The 19,844-nt window shown below is 42.0% G+C and overlaps 2 protein-coding genes across 8 annotated transcripts in view; one reads left to right on the top strand and one right to left on the bottom strand.

Moving 5' to 3' along the window:
* LOC145939075 (growth factor receptor-bound protein 14) overlaps positions 1–19,844 on the top strand; it is a 245,366-nt gene that overhangs the window by 180,075 nt on the left and 45,447 nt on the right. The gene's annotated exons all lie outside the window — the stretch shown is intronic.
* LOC145939077 (uncharacterized) overlaps positions 16,287–19,844 on the bottom strand; it is a 68,500-nt gene continuing 64,942 nt past the window's right edge. Inside the window, exon 7 of the mRNA XM_083043156.1 lies at positions 16,287–17,171. Coding sequence (XP_082899282.1) covers positions 17,155–17,171 — 17 coding nt within the window. The 3' untranslated portion in view covers positions 16,287–17,154. The remainder of the gene's footprint in view (positions 17,172–19,844) is intronic.

Raw genomic sequence — 19,844 nt, 5'->3', positions numbered from 1 at the left:
TGCGAGTCTCTCTCTCTCTCTCTCTCTCTCCCCCTTTTCCCTTGCGCTATCCTCCCTACCTATTACTCATTCTTATATAATACGGTCGTATAAGCGAGCTTAAAGTTACATTGCTGTAATGAATAAAATTGTAAGAACGCGCGTAGCGAAGAATTATAATTATTTTTTTTCCTGTAAATAATTAGTGTCTGTCTTTTCTTTCCTCGCGCGAAGGCGCGCCATGAATCTGCGCAAATCATCATGACTACGCGACTATTTTATATCGATCTTACCGTTTATGGAAGATATATGTGTGTATCAAGTAAATCGCTGTAAGACACTGATAAAAAATTAATACGTCAATAGGGGAAAAAAATCGAATTGACGCAAATGCTGCTAGATGTATATTTTTTCGCGTCGCCGACAGAGTAAAGAAATTCAAAAGTACTCGCGTACAAATCGTATAAATCGTACGATGCGTCAATCGCGATCGATCGATCACTCTCGCTTATCGGTCAGTGTGCATCGTGCGATATGCACCGAATCGGATAAGGAGGAGGCAGCGCGCAGTTATTGCGATAACATCTCGCCCGCGCTAAGATGAGCTCCCGCAATATCGATGACGGGAGATCGAAGTTTATACGTGATCGTCCATCTCGCGAGAGGAGGCCCTGGCCTTCGAGATTCTCTATTGGTAGAACCGACGACTCTTATCGATCGCTGTCCGCGATGTAGCAGACAAATTGCAACTGGTCGCGGTATAATTTCGACCAATTCTCATGCAGTTTTACGCGGACAGGGAAGAAGAAATCGCGCGAGGCTAATCGATTTAACAAAGACTCTTGTTCCGTTCCTTCTATTATTTCTTTTATTTTCCTCGTTCTCCCTCCTTCATTAAAAAATTTCTTAGAGTTACACTAGTAGCGAGTGAAAAAAAATTCATTGAGAATATATTGTATGACAACATGATAACAAATTAATGACTCTTATATTTTCTGCCTGCACACGATGCAGATAATCGTAAAACAGAGACAGTAATTATAATGTCGTTTGCACAAGTTCTATAAGAATTCTGAAAAATATATACTATTTCAACGCCGCTTCGTGCAATTTTCCACTCTACAGTTCTTGATAATGATAACGAGAAATTAACGTTCTGCTCCTTTTTTTTTATCCGTCATCAGACATCGCGATCGAGCTGTGTCGCATATGCGTTCGCCGTCATGCACATTGCGATAAAAATAAATTGTGACTAATAAATCCGTCCTACGTGCTGCGCGTTGCATAAATTCCGTCCATCAGCGGTATGACGAAATCGCGAAAGAGGAACGATATATCGACTCTCGGAAATACGCTCGCGATTGCGCTGCGACGGGAAAAGTCGTCGACCATCGTCGTTTCCTGTTTCGCCTGGTGCATAATTTTCGCGCTCTCCCCGGTTTTTTTTATTCCTTTGTTGGCATCGAGTCGCCGCTGACCGTGGCCGATATGCGGCGCGATTAGGAAAACGCATGAGCCTGGCAGGAAGGTTTCATCCGTGTCATCGAGCTGCCGTTTTAAAGGTTCTCGACTCCGGCTCGATTCGACGCGAGAATATTGCATGCGCAAGAAAGCGGCCGCTACGAGCAGAGGACTTTCGTAGAGCTTCCGCTTGGCTCTGGAGAATAAGAGGACAGAAGAGCCGCGGTTGCACGTAGAGAAGAGGAAGAGGACGTCGGTGCACGGTAAACGAGGAGAGAGAGAGAGAGAAGGAGGAAACTGATAGGACGATGTAGAAGCGAGGATGCCGAGGACGCGGCATGAGAGGAAAGGAAGGATAGGAGGTGAGGACGCACACGGCGAACAGCCAGCTGATTCGGGAAAGTTCGTGGACGACCGTCATCGAACCGAAGGAATGGAGAATAGCAGCACCGGCGCACACGGCCGATGCAGTCGGCTGCCACCGGGGAGCCAGCTGACTGGCTGGCTCGAGTATTTCCGTATCAATTCGGCCTTTGTCGGATCTTTGTCCGCCGCTGTGCACGAGGGTACCGGCGAGCGACCAGCCGCTGTCAGTTGGCGCTGTGACACCGGAGGAAAGGAACGGTGCCGTTCCGAGGAACGATCTAGCACCGCCGAGGGAGAGGAACAGGAGGAAGGTGGCGCGGAGAGGAGGCGGCGAGACGGACCGGGAAAGAAACAACAGACCGAAAAAGTGGAAAGAGTGGCGAATGAGAGGAAGACAGAGGGAGAGAGAGAGAGAGGATTGACAAGAGTAGAATCGGGAAATTAACGATCGGCGGAAGAAACATCGCGGAAAGATCGACGGGACACCCTCTCTCCTCTCTTGTCGCGACCAACATCTCATCGCGATCTCGCCGAAGAATTTCGCCGGTGCCGTCTCGACATATCAGGTTAGGTCGAGGGCCCAGGTATCCATCGAGGTGGAGCTCGACGCCCATCGCCATCGCCGGTGCCGACAAACGTGCCGGACGGGATTGCAAATCGCGGAAGCAACGAGAAGACGAGAGGCGAAGCACAATCGGGTGTGAGTAATGACGACTGTGATATAACGCCGTCGCGAGGAGTCGCAAGGAGAGGCGCTCGCGTTTTTCGGGATAACGTCGCGTTAGTAGTATATGCGTGCCGAGATATTCGCTCGTCCGAATCGACGTGACGTCGCGAGGGATCGACGAAGAGGAGGGGAATTTATCGGCGAGGAAATTTCGGAAGCGGAAAACCGGATGACGGACGTCGCTGGTTGAAGAAGATCGACGAAGACGACTGCGACTTCGGCTTCGTTCGGTAAGTCGCCAGCATATCCGTTCGCTTCTTTGATATTCGACGAAAATCGTGCGCCGGTCTCTCTCTCTCGTCCCTGACACGAGCTCTGCCCGATACGGAGAGCGAAAGAGAGAGAGAGAGAGAGAGAACGATCGATGGCCGGCGAGTGCACTTCGCGAAAATGATGTTGCACCTAACCGGCGGAATGGCCTTTGCCACCGGTTATCCGAGTCTGAATCTTTTTCCCAGCGCGATGACGAGCAATTGTGCAATTGTAAAATCGTTAAATTAGCCCATTAGCGACCGACGTGTGTTGCGCAAACATTTTATAACGCAGCATCTAAACTGACGAAAAAATTGGAGCAAAAAGTTTATAGGAATAAATCGTGAAATGTAACAAAATGATTGAACAGCCGAAATATTGAATAGAAAAAAGAAAATAGATTTGAAAGAGACGTGAAAAGATTTTACCGTGAAAAAAAATCTTTTGTATTTATAAGTGTAGGATGAAAAAGAGAGGAAAATTTATAATGGCGCGTTGGCAATAAATAACGAATAAAATGCGTTCGCATATTACGAAGAAAAGCGTGAAAAATTTGAAAGCGTGAAAATTGCCGCCGGCACTTGCATGGCATTTAACATTTCCAGTCTGCAATTTGCATCGAAATTGCAATCGAAATTGGCTTTGCAAAGTTGGCTCTTATTCGTTCGGCTTATTAAGCAATCATACGACTCGATACTCTTTTTTTGCGTAATACGTACATATATGCGTTGTATAATCTATCGTTAACTACGTAGGCAATCGTTCATCTAATCGGTCCGTGTATATGTATAGCCTGTAATTATCGATTACTTGTCAAGTGAATTAACCTGCGGGACTTTTTTTATCTATATATACTTGTATTTTTTAATCCTTCTTTTTCCGTCGAATGTCACCGTTCGAATCCAAGTCCGAATACTTGAATATTTGTGTTCAATGTCAACGTAAAATGAAAATCAGATGACTGCAATTTAGCCTTAGACGAGCGACGAGAATACGGAAGTTTGTCGCGGTAGAGCTCTCTTACGTGTCCAATATTTTCTTGAGAGGGAAATCTAGTGTGGCGTACGAAATTTTATGCCGCGCAGCATCGCGTGATGGATCATCGCAGCGCGACGTGTTTCTCATCCTAAATTTTAATAGTCTCGAACGCGACGGCTTATTTAACCCATTTAAAGAGAATTAGCTTCCGTAGAGTCCGCTGCACACACGATCCCCCGTTGTCGATCGACGACGACGACGATATGATAGTCGACTGTTGCTCTATCGTATAGAGTCATAGAATTACGATATATAATAGGCCAGTGATTCGAAAGTAAGGACTTCTTCTCGCATCTCAAATATAGCACTCCGATGCATTCTAATGCGATTTGCGTAACCCTCTTAAAGTCGCGACGTGCGACTCTTATAAGTATCGGCTTATCACGAGTTCTCTATCTTACTCTGTACACATTTCGCGGAGCGACAGATGGAGCGGGGATAAATTTGGATGAAATAAGCTGACAAATTCTATTATTTTTTTGCGCCATTTCTAGGTAGGTCTGAAAATTTAGATCGCCCAACGACGGAGAAAATTAACGCGACCGAGAGATTTTCGCGAGCGTTAGTTATATCTCTCACTCATTGTGCGAATACAGGTAGCAGAGTAACGTAGCTTCGCTCGCACCCTCAGATTAAAGGATTTAAGGGACCATTCTATTATGCGCACGCGAGGAGGCGCGGTCGCGAGGCACATATTTACCGCGACCAGTTTCTCTCCGGGAAGCACCTCCTCGGAAGTCGAGAAGGGCAGTCGATGAGAGACGCTCGATAGCCGACCAAACGGCCGGGCTTGTGTAACGAGCTGAACGCACGTGCGTCCGCATCTTCCTCGTCACGTTTCGCGATCACGCGAGCGCGATCGCGCGCGCCTTATTACGTACTATATGTACTTCGTGATGCATAAAGTGGGCGACACGAGAGAGAGAGAATTTCGCCCACGGTGCAAGTTACGTTCTATCCGCTGGTTATCGTTCGAGTCTGCTGCATTCGTTTGCCCGTTTTCTCTGAAAATCCTTTTATATAGTCGAAGAGAGAATAGGATCCTTGTAATTTTATGATACCGCCCGCACGTATCATAAGCACTGACGTGTGTACGTGTCAAGTATCTATAATGCGAGGAGAGTTTAGTCATTTTGTGTTCGCTTATGTAAACTTGCTTCTTTCAGATTCACGATCGATAAATCCGATCGGCGATGTTACGTAATTGTTATAGGTTCTTTTCTCATTTGTCACGATAAGAATAAAACATGAGATTGAAGAGTAATGAAATGAGAAACGAGAGATGTGTGCAAAAATAAAATAATTTACTTATTATTTCTACGCGATTTTACTTTAGAAGGAACGTTTAATGAAACATGTGGGAAAAAAACGTGCGAAAGGAAAGGCTCGTCAATTCTCCATGTCTGTATGAGCGCATAAAAAGAGAGAAATGAAGAACACTGCGATAATTCGACGCGAGCGAGCCGTTCGAACCGGCTCTCTCGATGGAATTGAATTCAAATTAAATCGAATTTATTTGCCGATCACCGTGTCTCTGCTCCCACTATTTTCGCTACAACGCGAACCTTTTTCACCATTCTCGTTACCTTCGAAACTTTTTCCGTATACAGCTATATATATATATTTTTTTTAATTTATACTCTAATGTCGCATGTTAAAAGCATGTTTGTAAAAATCTCGCAATAATTTCCATTTGTAAAAAATATATGAAACCACACGCGCGATGCAGTTTAAAATTTTCACAGCTACATCGTTATGCATTTGTCTCGACGCTTCGAAATATTGCACGTTGCACGAGTGGGTTCAAAATTGCATTGCAATAAAGTCGAATGATGTGCAAAACGTGTAAATTTAATAATTTAATAATTAAAGGGAAATGTTTGCTATTCGGTTTTTTTGTTTTCATTGACGCAAGGTCTGGGCAAATATTACTGCGGAAGTCTGGCACTTTCGCGTATATATGTATATATGTAATAATACTAAATTGTCCTTGCGTAATTTTACGCATGTATTTTCATTGCGAAGCGAATGCGCATGAAAACCTGGAAATTGCGCGGTCGCGTCGCGTTTCGATAGGGAGAGAGACCTGTACATCGTTGCACGAGTCGCCTTTATTGGCACGTTGACTGTCGGAGGTTAATTGATAGGCGTTTGGCCAACTGGATTTTCAAAGTTTGATACGTCGATTCGACGGTTTTAATTGGAACGCGCGATACCGAAGAAATTTCGACGTTTGATAATAAATTGTGAATTCTCCTTTCGGTAAATTTTCTTTTTGATCAATGACACTTCGATCGAAAACGTATTACAGAGCTCGATACGTTCAGATTTTATTTACTTCTAATTTGCTTTCGATTTTACTTTAAATGCACCATTCCATTGTAGATGTTAGGTAAATTTCGAAAATTTCAATTATAATTTGATAGATCGAGAATTGTTTCAATTAAAAGTTTTTAATATCGCAGTTTTATCAGTAGAAAATTCTGATCGAAATGATTGTGGGGGGTATTTAATCGATAATTGAAATATAAACTTCGAAATTGATATAAGACATTTTTCGTAATTGTTTAAATTTTAGATTAAATTTTTGAACATCTTATTTTTAGACGTAAAATATATGCTTCTTCTTAAACAAAAGTTTATGTGAATGTGACGCCATCGACTTCGCGAACCGTCGTGCCGTTCCTGAGATCGTTGCTCGCAACTTATTAGCAGTCATTGCTGGATCGCTTCTATTTAATGCATCGTTTATTGCGTTAGTCTCTTCGATGCGTCGTCGTAGCCGTCGTCATCGGGACGCTCGGTGGAGTGGGCGAAATTCCATTCCGCGCGCCACGAGTATCATAAGTTTCTTCTCGAAGTCATCGAGAGTTATCAAGGCGACCTTTTCCACCAGCTAATGCCCGCTTAAGGAGCTATCGCGCCTAATGATGTGTTACGATTGATCGAGAAATGAGCACGAACCTCCACGAGGTTAACGCTTTCACAGATGATAAATCTTTGCCGGTCAATCGGTTTGTTGTTAAATTTTCTATCGCTAATCGAGTTGTCAATTAGCGCTGCCTTGCTTTTTCCAAGATACTGCTCGAACTTTTAGTTAATAATCTGTGTCCGAGCAGCTGCGAGCTTTGAATGTGCTTTCATCTCTTATTTGCAAACAGAATGAAAGTTGCGGCATGTATATCTTGTTTATATATTTGCTATAATCTTAAAACACTATTATAATAATTATATATTTCGATTAATAGTGACATTTATATATAACACGTATTATAATATTCTGTAATGTCTGCTTATCAAAAATTCTTATTGAATTTTTTGCCGATGAGAAAAATGGACTGTCTAGAGCTTACATCAGCTGCCATGCCGATACCTTGATATAATATTAAAGCTTTTCGCTGCGAGTTTTCGATCTTCGATCGCGCGATCACGATGATTTATCATGCCGCGCTATATGAGAAGAAAGAGAAACGGCGAAGCATTATCAGAACGTTACGCTTGCCTTTTTGTAACGCGTTATCGAGGGTCCACTCTTATCGCGTAAAAGGTTTTTCAGATAACGACCCGTCGAATATGCATAACGTGCGCGCAAGTTGCAATTCGACGAAATTTTCGTTTTTCACAACCATACGTTCATGTGATGTATATATATTATATTCTTGGTAATTTTTAATCTTGCCTTTGACAAAGCTTTCAGAAATGTAGGTATTTTCGCAAACACAATTTTGGAGTCCCTCACAATGAAAACATTTGATTATTCGATTACCGTGTCGCAAAATTTCACAGACGCATTTAAGATTTCTCATTATCGATTCGCGCATCACTTAATTTGTTAATTATGAGGTAAAAGCATCTCTCCTTGGATGGAAAAATGAAATATTAATATCAGTATGATTTGTTAAAGTACAGATGTATCTTGCTGAATTCAAAGGAATCAATAGTAGAGAGTTTTAATAATTAAAGTTGATTATTAATTCTTATATTTTCTATAAGTTTTTATATATTGTATTTAAAATTACTTAAAATTTTTAAAATTACATATAATTATATATTTTATAATCACGTAAAAAGAAATAAAAAATAAAAAATAAAAAATAAAAAATAGTAATAAATCGAACTGTCAAAACGAGAGACATTTGTCTTGACTTGACACGGAAGTCTCGTCGCAAACGGTCCAGTGTTCTTCGCGGAATCTCATTTAGTATCATTCCCTCCCCCTTCCCCCTACACACATAAAATCGAATATCGCGTGGTGATTTTATGCGTGCGTGCAGTCATCCACGCTGATGAAAAAAGAAGTCCGAAGTCGAAAGTCGGCCATGGCCGTTCGCGTAAGGTCGTTACGTCATATAATCACCATCCGACGAAAATTGCTGGCGATCGCCTAAAGACGGCAGCGTATCAGAGATGTGCGTTGTATAAAAGTTATCTCTTCGATATTCAAGTATACAGATTACGGATATAATTGCAGAGATCAGGCATATCCGTATACGCGTATGAAATAAATGAAAATACGAACCATGAATGCTAATATAGTTTTTAGTAAAGCTCAGGTCTCGATGAGCAAATTAATTCAATTAGTGTCAGCAGTACATTTTTTGCGATACCTTCGAGCATCGAAAATGAAAAGAATTGCCGAAATTATGACATTTTCGATTGCCTATTTTACACTAAAGAACAGATGGGAAAGTGTAAAATGTAGAGCATGAAGAGTAATGATAAAAATTCCGGAAAGTGCATGTCTGACTCTCTTTCTCCACCCTCTATCTCCCTGTCATCGCCGGGGGAAGCCTCTATCGTATCGAGCATGCTCTATTCACGGCTCATAGATTCTTAAAGCTTTCTCGCGCGGCGTCGACTCCAGCCCGGCATTTGCATCACAACGCGAGAATCGTTGGTAATATACGACGGGCGATGCCATAAGCACGGAAGCATCGATTATTCTTTTGGTCGCTCCCGTCGCGATTGCAGCTTCCCTGCTTCCGCTGATGCTTTTGCTTTCCCTCTCCGTCCCGCTTCGCCAAAAAGACATACACGATGTTCGCATTGTGCATTGTGTATCCCTGCTATGCCTCTCAAAGTCGGCTGACTTGCGTGGCAAAAATCGACGAGATAAATTCCATCTCGCTCTCTTTCCCTGTCTCTTTCTCGCGCGCCTTGAGAAGCGACGTCGCAATTTCAGGATCTCTCGGTATCACGTATTCTGCATATTGTCGTTTCATTGGAAATTGCGTGTAACATTATTGCGTGGGACGGACATTCCCTTTTGTATTAAGTTTTAATTATTCCCTCGACAGTGTTTGGGGTGGATTTTTCATTAACGAAAACTGTCAAGGCAACGATGGCTTTTGAATACAGAAAACAGAACCTAAGCGGCTTTTCGGGAATTAAACGCAAGAGGGATAAAAATAGAGATAACTGGCAATTTCGTTTCTTCTTAATCTAAAATTTTGTTTTTTAATTATAAATTAAATAACTAAAATATAGCTTATCGAAAAATTTTAATACCTTCTGATCGGAGCTAATAGTTTCTCGTTATTTGTACGGCTTTATTGTACTCCTTTATAGTTGGATGATACACGAGAGGAAATATAAGTATAAGCCGCTTGTACGGCAGCCACCGAATTTAATTGGCCGTATTGAAATGGTTCGTAAGTCAACTAGACAAAAGAAAATGTCAGGTAGGTTAAAAACCGGTTTACCGCCTTAGCGCGGTATTATATATATATATATATATATATATATATATATATATATACCTGGGTTGTATTCGGGTCCTGTATTTGGATCCGATGCACACGGCGTTGCCCTCTTCCCTTTTCTCGCCTTCCCGTCTCATCTTTCTCCTTTTCGACGGTACGCCTTAATTGCAAAACTTTTTCATCGAATTTCTACGATTTCTCGGAGGATTGGTAATCACGAGAGAGCTCTCTTCTTCTTTGCGTCTCTCTTTTTCTCTCCCTTTTCCTTCTATCTCGCTAATGTTATTCGCTTCTTGCTCCTTCTGTTACACCGGCGGGCATTTTCTTAGCACGCGAGCAAACGCCAATGTGATTTGCGCTCGCGATCGTTACACGGTTTCGTTCCGAGGGAGGAAAAAAAAAGGCGCACGAGACGAGAGGAGATGAGACGACAAAGAAGGAAGAGAGGCAAAGGCCAGAGGCTGCCTATGGGCGAACGCGCATCATGCCGGGACGAAAAGGACGAATTGAAATGCGAGAGAGCGCGGGCGCAGAGGCGGATGATGATCGATCGGTCTCTTTCGAGGCCTTGAATTCGATTTTAGCTTCCGGCGACGGGGAGGATACATATCGGTACAGCGTTTCGTTTCTGCATTTCTCTTCCCTTCTTCTTCGTCTTCTTTTTTTTTCCCCCCCTCTGTATTCCTTAGTACTTTTCTTCCCCGAAAAAGTCGACGCCGGGTTTTCCGATTACGTGCAACATACTCTCGTATCGCGGCTTCTGGCGATTTTCCAGATGCGCACGTACGATCGCGGTTGAAGGGTGTCATCGGGAAGGAAATGCTTCTTCTCTCGATCGCGCGAATTATCTCGGCGAATCGGTTTTGCGCTCGGAATGACATGACGGTTTCTCGATGTGATCGCGCGAATAATACATACATACGTTTCGCGTGATCTTTCTTGGAGTTTCTTCGACGAAAAAGAAAAACAAGATTAAACCTCAATTAAAATTTTGAATCGCGCAATTATCGCGCGAACGTCATTAAATTGCGCAACGTGCTCTCGCGGAATGTCGACAATGTCAAATATCGAACGCTCGAAATTCCTCGTAGATTCTCGTCCTCGAAATTTAGATTCAAGTCCGAGATATCATCCGACACGTGTTTTAGTCGGTTAAAATTCCAGTTAAGATTCTAGATATTAATCAGCGGCATTATATAATCCTCGCATCGATATCCGCGCGATATGCGTTCGCGCGTTTAAACGCGAGCAGCGATCTATATAAATAGCGCGATCGAAGCTTTTCAGTAAAGCGACTTACAGCTCAGAGAAACTTTATTAAACGGGTCCGCGCGCGCCATTAATCACCCATCGACGGAAATGCGTCTGGCCGATAAATAAATGAAAGCTCCTAGGTCGTGGAGAGAGAGTATATATCGCGAGGGTGGCTGCTGGCTGGCCAAGAAAAAGAAAGAGAGAGGAAAGCTTTATATAACCCTCGATCGAACGTTCTCGTTCCTGTACGTTCCACCCGCTCCTTCCTCTCTCCCTCTCTCTCTCATCCTCCTTTCAAAGAGAAGACATTTTAACGAAGTTTTCATCGGGGCAAAAAAGACGAGTCTCCGGCGGGCGAAGGAAGAAGCCGATATACGGAGAAAGATCCGAGAGATCCGCGACAGCCGGCCGATGCCATCGCATGCTCGTCTCCCTCGCGATTTGGCATGCCCGAGGGGGACGTACAGGGGCCGACGATCTATTTCTATAGCACGGTCAGCGTGCCAGTGGTGAAGAAGCGCGTAATGGACCCGCTATAAACTGCATTCGCGTGACGGCGACCGATAGCGATCCCTCTCTGACGCGTAATCCCTCTCGCGATATGCATTCGCAGAAGAGATTTTCATAATGCGTAGGGGAACGCTTTGGAGTTTCACCGTAGGCGGTTAGGCATAATATCTAACATTTAAATGAGCTGTGCCTTGGATAAAAATCTATAATTTTCCTTATTTCAATTAAGTGTTGCACAAGTTGTGATTTTGAATAGTTGTAGCAATTTATGTGACATTTCGCGTTGCGAAATTATACTTGTGGGAAAATTATTGAGGCCTCGACGTAAGGTTCAAAAGCCAAGTACGTTCTATACTTGCTTGTCTAATCGCGACTTCCGATCGCCTATTACCAATTGACATTACACATTACAGTTATGCTTATACTTTCCGCGAAGAAAAGGACATCGCGTCTTTCATATCACGCGTGAATTTTTCCGGTCGACCTGCAGCCTCTCGGCGGAAATTGCTTTCGAATCGACAACCTTCTTGATTCAACCCCCGCGACGCGTATCGAGCGTTTATCGCATTCAATAGCGAGTATTAAAGTCGCTCGTAAAATTTTTTTTATTCGTACTATCGAAGTTTTTATTCTTTCCGGTCTTACTCCAGTTTATTTTAATATGCTTTTCGAGTCTCGAATTCCCGGCATTTTTCTCGAACTGGTTCGATTGCTTATGCCATAATTCAGTATATTTCAGTCCGCGCAGTATATCACGCGAGACTCCCCGTTAAACCTTTATCCGCTCTTTGGTCGGCTTTCAATGTTGCCCTTTTATTGGCCGAGCCGTTTCTTTTTTCGGTCGATCGTAAAGTTTCTCGAGCCTCGGTCGACTATACTATCACGATTACAGACCGCCGTCGATTTAATTCGGTACGTCGCAGACGTGTGCGTTGGGGACGAACAAACGGCCGAGGACGGCAGGGTGAAATTTTACGAACCAGTCACGCGACTGGTGGAGATTTTTAAGACCGCGGCCGAAATAGCGTTTTTAAGGCCGGCGAAGCCGACGATACGCATCGAGGGACCTTTTCTCCGCGTCTTGTGTCTTTCTCTCTCCTCTGTCTAAATCTCCCGATGGCTTTTTTTAGCACCGAGATATCGGCAGAAAACGCATTCGATTCGTTCCCCCATTTTTTCGTCGCTTTCTCGAACGGGCAATCGATCATGAAAGACGAGGCGATTGTGCATGTCGATCGTTTAAGAGAGGAGACACGAGTGCGACGGGTTTCAAGATAGAAACAATTCTGGGTTTTTTTTGCGATCTTTTGACAGTAATTAAAAATCTTATTCGTATAATAAATATTGTTTGTAAATTATTTCATTAAGCCACAGAATTCTTATATTTGTTAGGATTAATATTCAGAAGTAATTGAATAATGAAAACGTTTTCGAGCAGATGCAATTTAAATGTAATTATAATTAATCTAATAATTCCAATTACACATAAACACACGTATATGTACACACACACACACAGAGCGGTCAGTGAATAGACAAGATATTATAAACTTTAAATTGTTTGAAGAATTTCGTACGTGAAACGTGGGCGTGAATTTGTGCTCATTCTGTGTCATTTCCGAATCTAATCGAAAGTAATGACGAAGAACAGAGTTGTCATCGACAAATTGCTGCGAGCTCACTCCGCGGACTATTACTATTTCGCGTTTCGCTATCGACACTTGGAGTCTGCTCGGCTACCGTGCAATGCCGAGGGATATGTTTAGATATCTTTGATTTATAGTTTGCACCGAAAATAGATCTCCAATTATGCAACTTCAAATGTGATTTGAATTATATTAAACGCGGATAAAGAGACATCCCGGATATATTACATAATTAACTCTTTCGGCGAGCTTCCTTCGGCACTTCAATACTCGCGTTATCTTCCAATAACGCACAATCGATAAGAGAAAGATTTTATCAGTACAATTTCGAACACGATAAACGTGAAAGTTTCACAAGTTTGACGAGGCAAAACCATGTGTTCTCCTTACGACAATTTCTCTTGTAGATTCGTATCGTTCGTTCTCGCGACTTCGCGCGAGATCAGCGAGAGGTTCTTTCGATGACACCGTTTTATCGTAGGAAATGTGTTATCACTATGAAGGGGCCCCGCGTCTTAATCGCGCCCGGGTCTCGCGTATCTCCGTCGTGATGCACTCGATACGAGCTCCTGTATGCTTCTGATGCTCTTCGGCTTGACTCGAGTATCTCCGCATCGCCGCCGAGTAGCATGCAGCTCGTGGGGAGAGGTAACAACGGCTGAAAGTGCATGCGCCATGCATTCTCCCGTTTCTATCTCGCACACGGCACAGGGGATCGACGTGTCGGTCCCGCGCGAGTAGAAGGACATCGGGCACGTCGACCGCAATTATCGAGGCAATTCGTCCCGAGCACGCGGGGGACGGCTTTTTCCGCCGAAGGATGGGTTGCTGCACAGCCGCGTGCACCTTCGTCACGGATTTTCGCCGGGAAAGTAGCGCGACGTATACGTGTTACTCGCGAAGATGCAATCGCGAATTGATCCCCGGCCAGCGGAGACCCGATGTTTCGCGTGTTAGGTCGACATAGAAGCCGCGACCTCGTCTTTGTACGGCTTGTACTCCTAGATCCGAGGTTCTCCAAGGAACAGGAATTATGTTGCGAGGGTTAAAGATTACGAAAAGAGGTAGAAAGGGGCAATTAAAGATAAAATAATTATTATACATGTTCGGGAAGATTTAAATAGGAGATTTAAATATTCATGTTTCACGATATCGGAAGACTCGCTTTGCTTAATTTTTATTATAATAAAAGAAAGTAATAAAAGTATAAAATAAAAATAATTAAAAAGAAATTTAATTTGTTGCCAATGACTCTAAAAGACTTGTGATAGTTTCAAAAGACGAAATAACGTCGATAGAAAATAATCAGTATGAAGAACACTATCTTGAATGTTGCATAAAGCGATTATGAATAACTCAGGAGGTTACTATGCCATTCAAAGGCAACTGCTTTAGGTAGTAAAGCGTGTAAAATATGGATTTACTCGTTATCCGCGGATTGGTCAGGCCTGTTGAGCTCGCGATGGCGAGCAAAACGATTGTCGGGCGACTTTGAGCGATGCGAAAAGATCGCTCGATCGATTACTCGCTATTTTCAACGGCGCCGTACATTATCGGACGTCTGCTCCTTTTTTTTCGCGATATACACCGACCTGCGACGTATTGTGTGCATTGTCGTCCGGTTTTGTGCCGCTTAATCGAGTTCGCTTTCCGTCGATTCTCGCCAGCGAACGCATTACGGGACGCAATCCGCTTACGCGGCATGTTTTATGTCGTACAAATAGCGTCGCGTCTCGATCCACTACGTGGAGGCGCCTTTATTATGCTCACGTCACAAGTTCGTTATCGTCGGTTATGCACCGCACATGCATACGCGCCCCTGTTGCCAAGCACGAGCCGTAACGAAAACAGAGTGTTCTCTCTGTCTGAAAAAGTTGAAAATATATTTCACAGGATTTTTGTAGAATTAATTTACTTCCTCGACTATGTTTAAAATCGAAACTCGAATCTAAAACAGCTGATTAGAGTCTAGTCTTTTAAATGAAATTTCTTGTATCCTATTCGATCGATTTTGTGTGCGAACGATGCCATATAAATAATAAAATTAATATGAACAAAATGTTTGTAAAGCGTATCGGTGATAGCGTAACAATGTTCCGCGGTCATTTAGCGATATGCATTCGATGTCGCAATTCTCCATATCACCAGGCGACGATTCTATGAATTCGTGGCACAGAATCTCTCTCTTTCTCTCTGTCGGTTTATAGCGCATAAAAGTATCGTGTTTCTCAGGCTACTCGTGATAACGGTATCCCCACAGTGCGAGAACGTCATCGTCACAGTTAGTAGCCGCAGACATCGGTACCGACCTATCCCGCGAGAATAGCCCAAAGAGAGGATACATGACGACGACGACGACGACAATGACGATGTCGGTGAACCATTTCTCTCTCTCTCTCTCTCTCTCTCTCTCTCTCTCTCTTCCTCCCTTTGTTTCTCTCGCGATCGCACCAGCTGAGCGTCATAAACTTCTTCATTCCATTCCTCGTTCGCTCTCTATCGCGAACCTCTCGTATCTTATCCACCGCCTCCTCCTTTTCCCTGCCACTCTCCTTTCCCGCCGACATCGCGGCTCGTTGTTCCTTCCCCCCCTTTCGCCGCAGGGCGTGAAATACGAAGTCGCGTGTGACAGAAACGAGGTCGTAGCTCCTTAAGTTACGGGAGGAACAACCCGGTTTGCCTTACGTAGGTACGCCACGTATATGTATGTACGCGCGCTCCGCTCTTCCGCGAAGGTAGGACATCATCCACCTCTATATCGCATTCAGCATCGCCGCAAGAGCGCACGATCGCGCGTAGCTTCTGCCCGATCTCTCGCGATCGCTGGAATCGTCCAACCATTTTTCACGGTCGGTAGGGGATAGAAACGCTCTCGCGAGCGGAGCGAACCTCGCGAGAGCGTCACGATAGGTCGGCTGAATTATACTCGGTCGGGCGATAAATTTTCCGGAAATTTATCGCCGCGTACACAACGGTATTCTTCCCGAACGGCGCCTCCTCTCCTCTCTGTACGAGTTCTCTCGCATCTTCCGGGCAATTCGCTTTTAACGCACGGGCTCTTTCCTTCGTCTCAGAGTTTCCCAAACGGAGGGTCGATATCCCAGAAAAGTCTCGAGCTATGTAGTCGTGCGAGATTTATGAGTTTTGTAAAAAGAAATGAGAAAAAAATTAGCATTTTGAAATATATCCCTTCGATTGCTTTAATTAATATGTTTACTAATTTAATATATTGATATAACGCACACACACACATACATATTGGAAAATCGTTTAAATAAATAGATTGACATTGCATTTATTTAATATGACTTAAAAGGAAATATGATTAATCTTAAATTTTTTCGTACAAGTTACTTTATTATTTTATTGCACGTCTTGAAATTTTAGAATAAACTTTTGTATAATTAATAAAATGTTTAAAATTCATCGCAATGTATCAAGTTATGATACATTTATTTATATAAACCGTATGTGCGTACTTGCAAGTAGAAACATTGCAGATTTTCGCGGCGATTACGCGCCTTATACGCGTTTAAGCGTTATTTAATTACTGTTTTTCTTTTTTTTCGAACGAATATTACTTTACTCATTTATATTTCATTGTTCATTACACATCGTTTTCTATTTAAATGTAAATTGTGTTGCGTATCAAAGGGTTTATTGTTCTTTCATTAATATAGCGTTAATAAATAAAAAACAATAAAATATTTGACTGATATACAACATGTCATACAATCTCTTGTAGGGATTTTGTAGAGAACTAATTCCGTGATTGGATAAAGCGGTAGAGACGATCGTAATTCTTTTTGCTGTTCTGAAGGGATGCAGGAACATAGTATTGGAGTTTCGTCCTTTTTTTTTTTTTTTTCTTTTTTTTTTTTTTTTTTTTCGTTTTCCAGTGATCATCGGACTTGTTTCGCCGGGTCTTTAGTCGGACATGGTTGCGTCGTTCCCCTTCGGGGTGGTTTATTATTCGTTCTTTTTTCCCTGAACCTTCTCGTTCCGCTTTATCTTTCTCTCTCTGTTCTTTCTTGCTTTTTTTCCAAGCTCCGATTAATCACCGCTTCCACTATCGATTCTACGAAGCGAGTAATCACCAATGACTGCCACTTTCTTTCGCGCAACATAATCTGCATCGTCGTTATCGGGCACCTTCTATCAATCGGATCGGAGTGGCCTTCAAACTGGCATTAAACTTGCATTTATCTCTCCAATTCGTTTAACCGATTGTATTGTCTGAAAAGGAATGCATTTTGAAAAATGAAGACACTAGCAAATTTTTCAGATATTTTAAATTATTTTTTATCTCGTTTTATATTTCAACCTGTATTCTCGAAATTGCGCCATTTTGTATATTATTGAATGTAAATATGTATAGATATATGTACATATAATAAATAAATTTGTTGAGAATTGCCAGCTGCGCAAAGTGACAGAATTCTGAAAGTTATAAATTGGAGTATCTCCAAACGAGATAAATGCGAGTTAGAATGCGGCCTTCATTTGCTGATGTGATTAAGGACTAGGACGTTTATTAACGTACTTCAGGAAACTCTGTCGCGATTCACCTCGCCATTGAAAGTCGCTTGAAGCCGCGCCAAAGTGTATTAACTCGCATAAATCCAAACTTAGCTCTCGGATGATCAATGCATTTCTCATGGGACAAACAGCGATCCATCGTCATTCCGATGCACTGTCGTTGCAGCGAGCAATGCAGCTCAGGCTTTCCTGAGAAATCGTATGATTCGGTTCGGCGATTTAATCCTGCGCGCGTTCGGCGAAATTCGGTTCGATGAATTTATATATTCCCCATATTGTATAAAATCGGTAACATTTCTTAAGCCAGTTTCGTCGAAACAAGTAATGTATAGATAAAATATTTTTGAGCATCTTTCTCCATTTTATAAAAATAAAGAAAACTCAGCAGAAAGCAAAGTTTAAATGTATAAGTTACAAAAGTTGACATTTACATTTGTTCACGATAATGACAATTGTAAGATCAATAAGAATAAGCTCGAAGATAAAAAAAAAATTTGATTAAAGCTGTAGCAATTTCAAATAATGTCGAATGACTGTTCATTCTCGCTTTGAGAATCACTGTCTTTTGCTGTCTAATCTGACCGACTTGCTCGCGAGCCGCGTACACCGAGTTTCACTCCCGTCGTTCGGGGATTCTCAAGCGCGAGAAGGCGAGGAATCGTTTTAGCTACCGGTTTTCACAATCGGGACTCATGACTCGTGTCCGTCCCACTCGTTCCCTTAATCCCAACTTTCTCTCTTTCCCTCCATCTCGACAGAATACACTAATCAATTCGCGAATGCAATTCATCGCGTATTTTCAGAGATTTGACTGTTCTGTATATAATATATATTCTTTCTATCTCTCTTTTTCTTTCATTTTACTTTTGAAGAGTTGTGACATTCTCGTTATCGTTGGTTGATGCAGTAAAAACAGACGGAGATAAGAACAGAGTGAAATGTATTTATGTTTTGTTCTATTTCTTTTTTTTTTATAAATTCTTTTTTAACATCAATTTATAATCACCGCGATAAACGAATAGCATGAGAGAAATAAATCCGTGTAGCGAAGCTTTCGCGTTCAATGAACTCTGAAAAGTCATTCATCTTTCTTTATATAGAGTCTTTCAAAAAATTTCTTAAACACCCAAAGGTAAATTTTTTCGAAAATGTTATGGAAGATTTTCCAGTAGACTAATGTCGAAAATTGAAAATGAATTTATTGATGTATTAAGCGCTTATTAATTTAATTTAAAATCGAACAAATTGGATTGTTATTAATTTCTTTTATTTTTCTTTTATCTTCTGCTCGCAATCAGTTGATTTCATTTCGCGGATTATCGACAATGCTCTCGAGGAATATTATAACAACAATTCAATAACATATTTCTGTTATTATTGTGTTGTTATGTGGTTGTGTTTTTTTTTCTTTCTCTATTTTTTACGTGGCTTCTTAATTTGTTACAAAATTAGTCAGTATTGTCGAAAGAGATTACGGTACGATTTGCGAGTTACATCACATTTCACCGTCTCCTCTCGCGCACGTCTCGCACACGAGACGTAAAATAAAAAAAGAAAAATGAAAAAAAAGAATCACTCAACGACGACCTCGATTTCGCGCACGTCGTTTTTAATCGCTATAACGCCCCTAGGCACGGCGTGGGGTAACCGGGATGTTGTCAGAGTCTGCGTGTTCGATTCAGAGTCTCTAATACTATTTTTTCTTAGTCCGAAGATATCCAAGGATTAAATGCAGTAAAAATTAAACAGCAAAATATTATTTCAGATAAAAGAGTACTATTTATCAGTCAAAGAAAATGAAAGCATTTCTACATTCGCTTCATTAATATAGAATTATGCATTCAAAGAGAGAAAGAATGTAATAAACTGCATCTTAATCTATCATAATAGAAAATCAATATATAAATAAGAATTAATATATATTTTTTAAACGTTTATATTTTCTCTTCAATTTTACACAAAATGGTTTTATAAGAAAAAATCTGTACCTTTGAAAGTAAAAATTAAATTTTTCATCGATTCCTCCGACTGGTACGTCAAGTGTGATCGCGGTGCGAAATTTTGTACGCGACGCCATAACGTGCGCGCGTACAGCAAATATTTAATTATCTGCACTAGCGAAGCGGCAGAATTTTAATTCGGCCAAGGCAAGGGAGTTGCCGTGCGAAAGAAAAGGAGTCGGAAAAAAAAAAAAAAATTGCTCTCCTCGTCCATTTCGGGCATTAAAATTCAAGAGCGGGCATCGTTGTAGATGCGCGAGAGCGGACGGTGCAAATTCTATTAGAACGAATCCAATAAAGAGGCGCGACCACCTGCATTCACATGTCCACGCGAGGTTTCCTTCTCTACGGATTATCGAAAGATCGAAGA

This window comes from Prenolepis imparis, unplaced genomic scaffold (assembly GCF_030444845.1).
Source record: "Prenolepis imparis isolate NDT839.2.m4 unplaced genomic scaffold, iyPreImpa1.0 SCAF_7, whole genome shotgun sequence".
Classification (NCBI taxonomy): Eukaryota; Metazoa; Arthropoda; class Insecta; order Hymenoptera; family Formicidae; genus Prenolepis; species Prenolepis imparis.
This window is presented reverse-complemented; position numbering and strand designations above follow the sequence as displayed.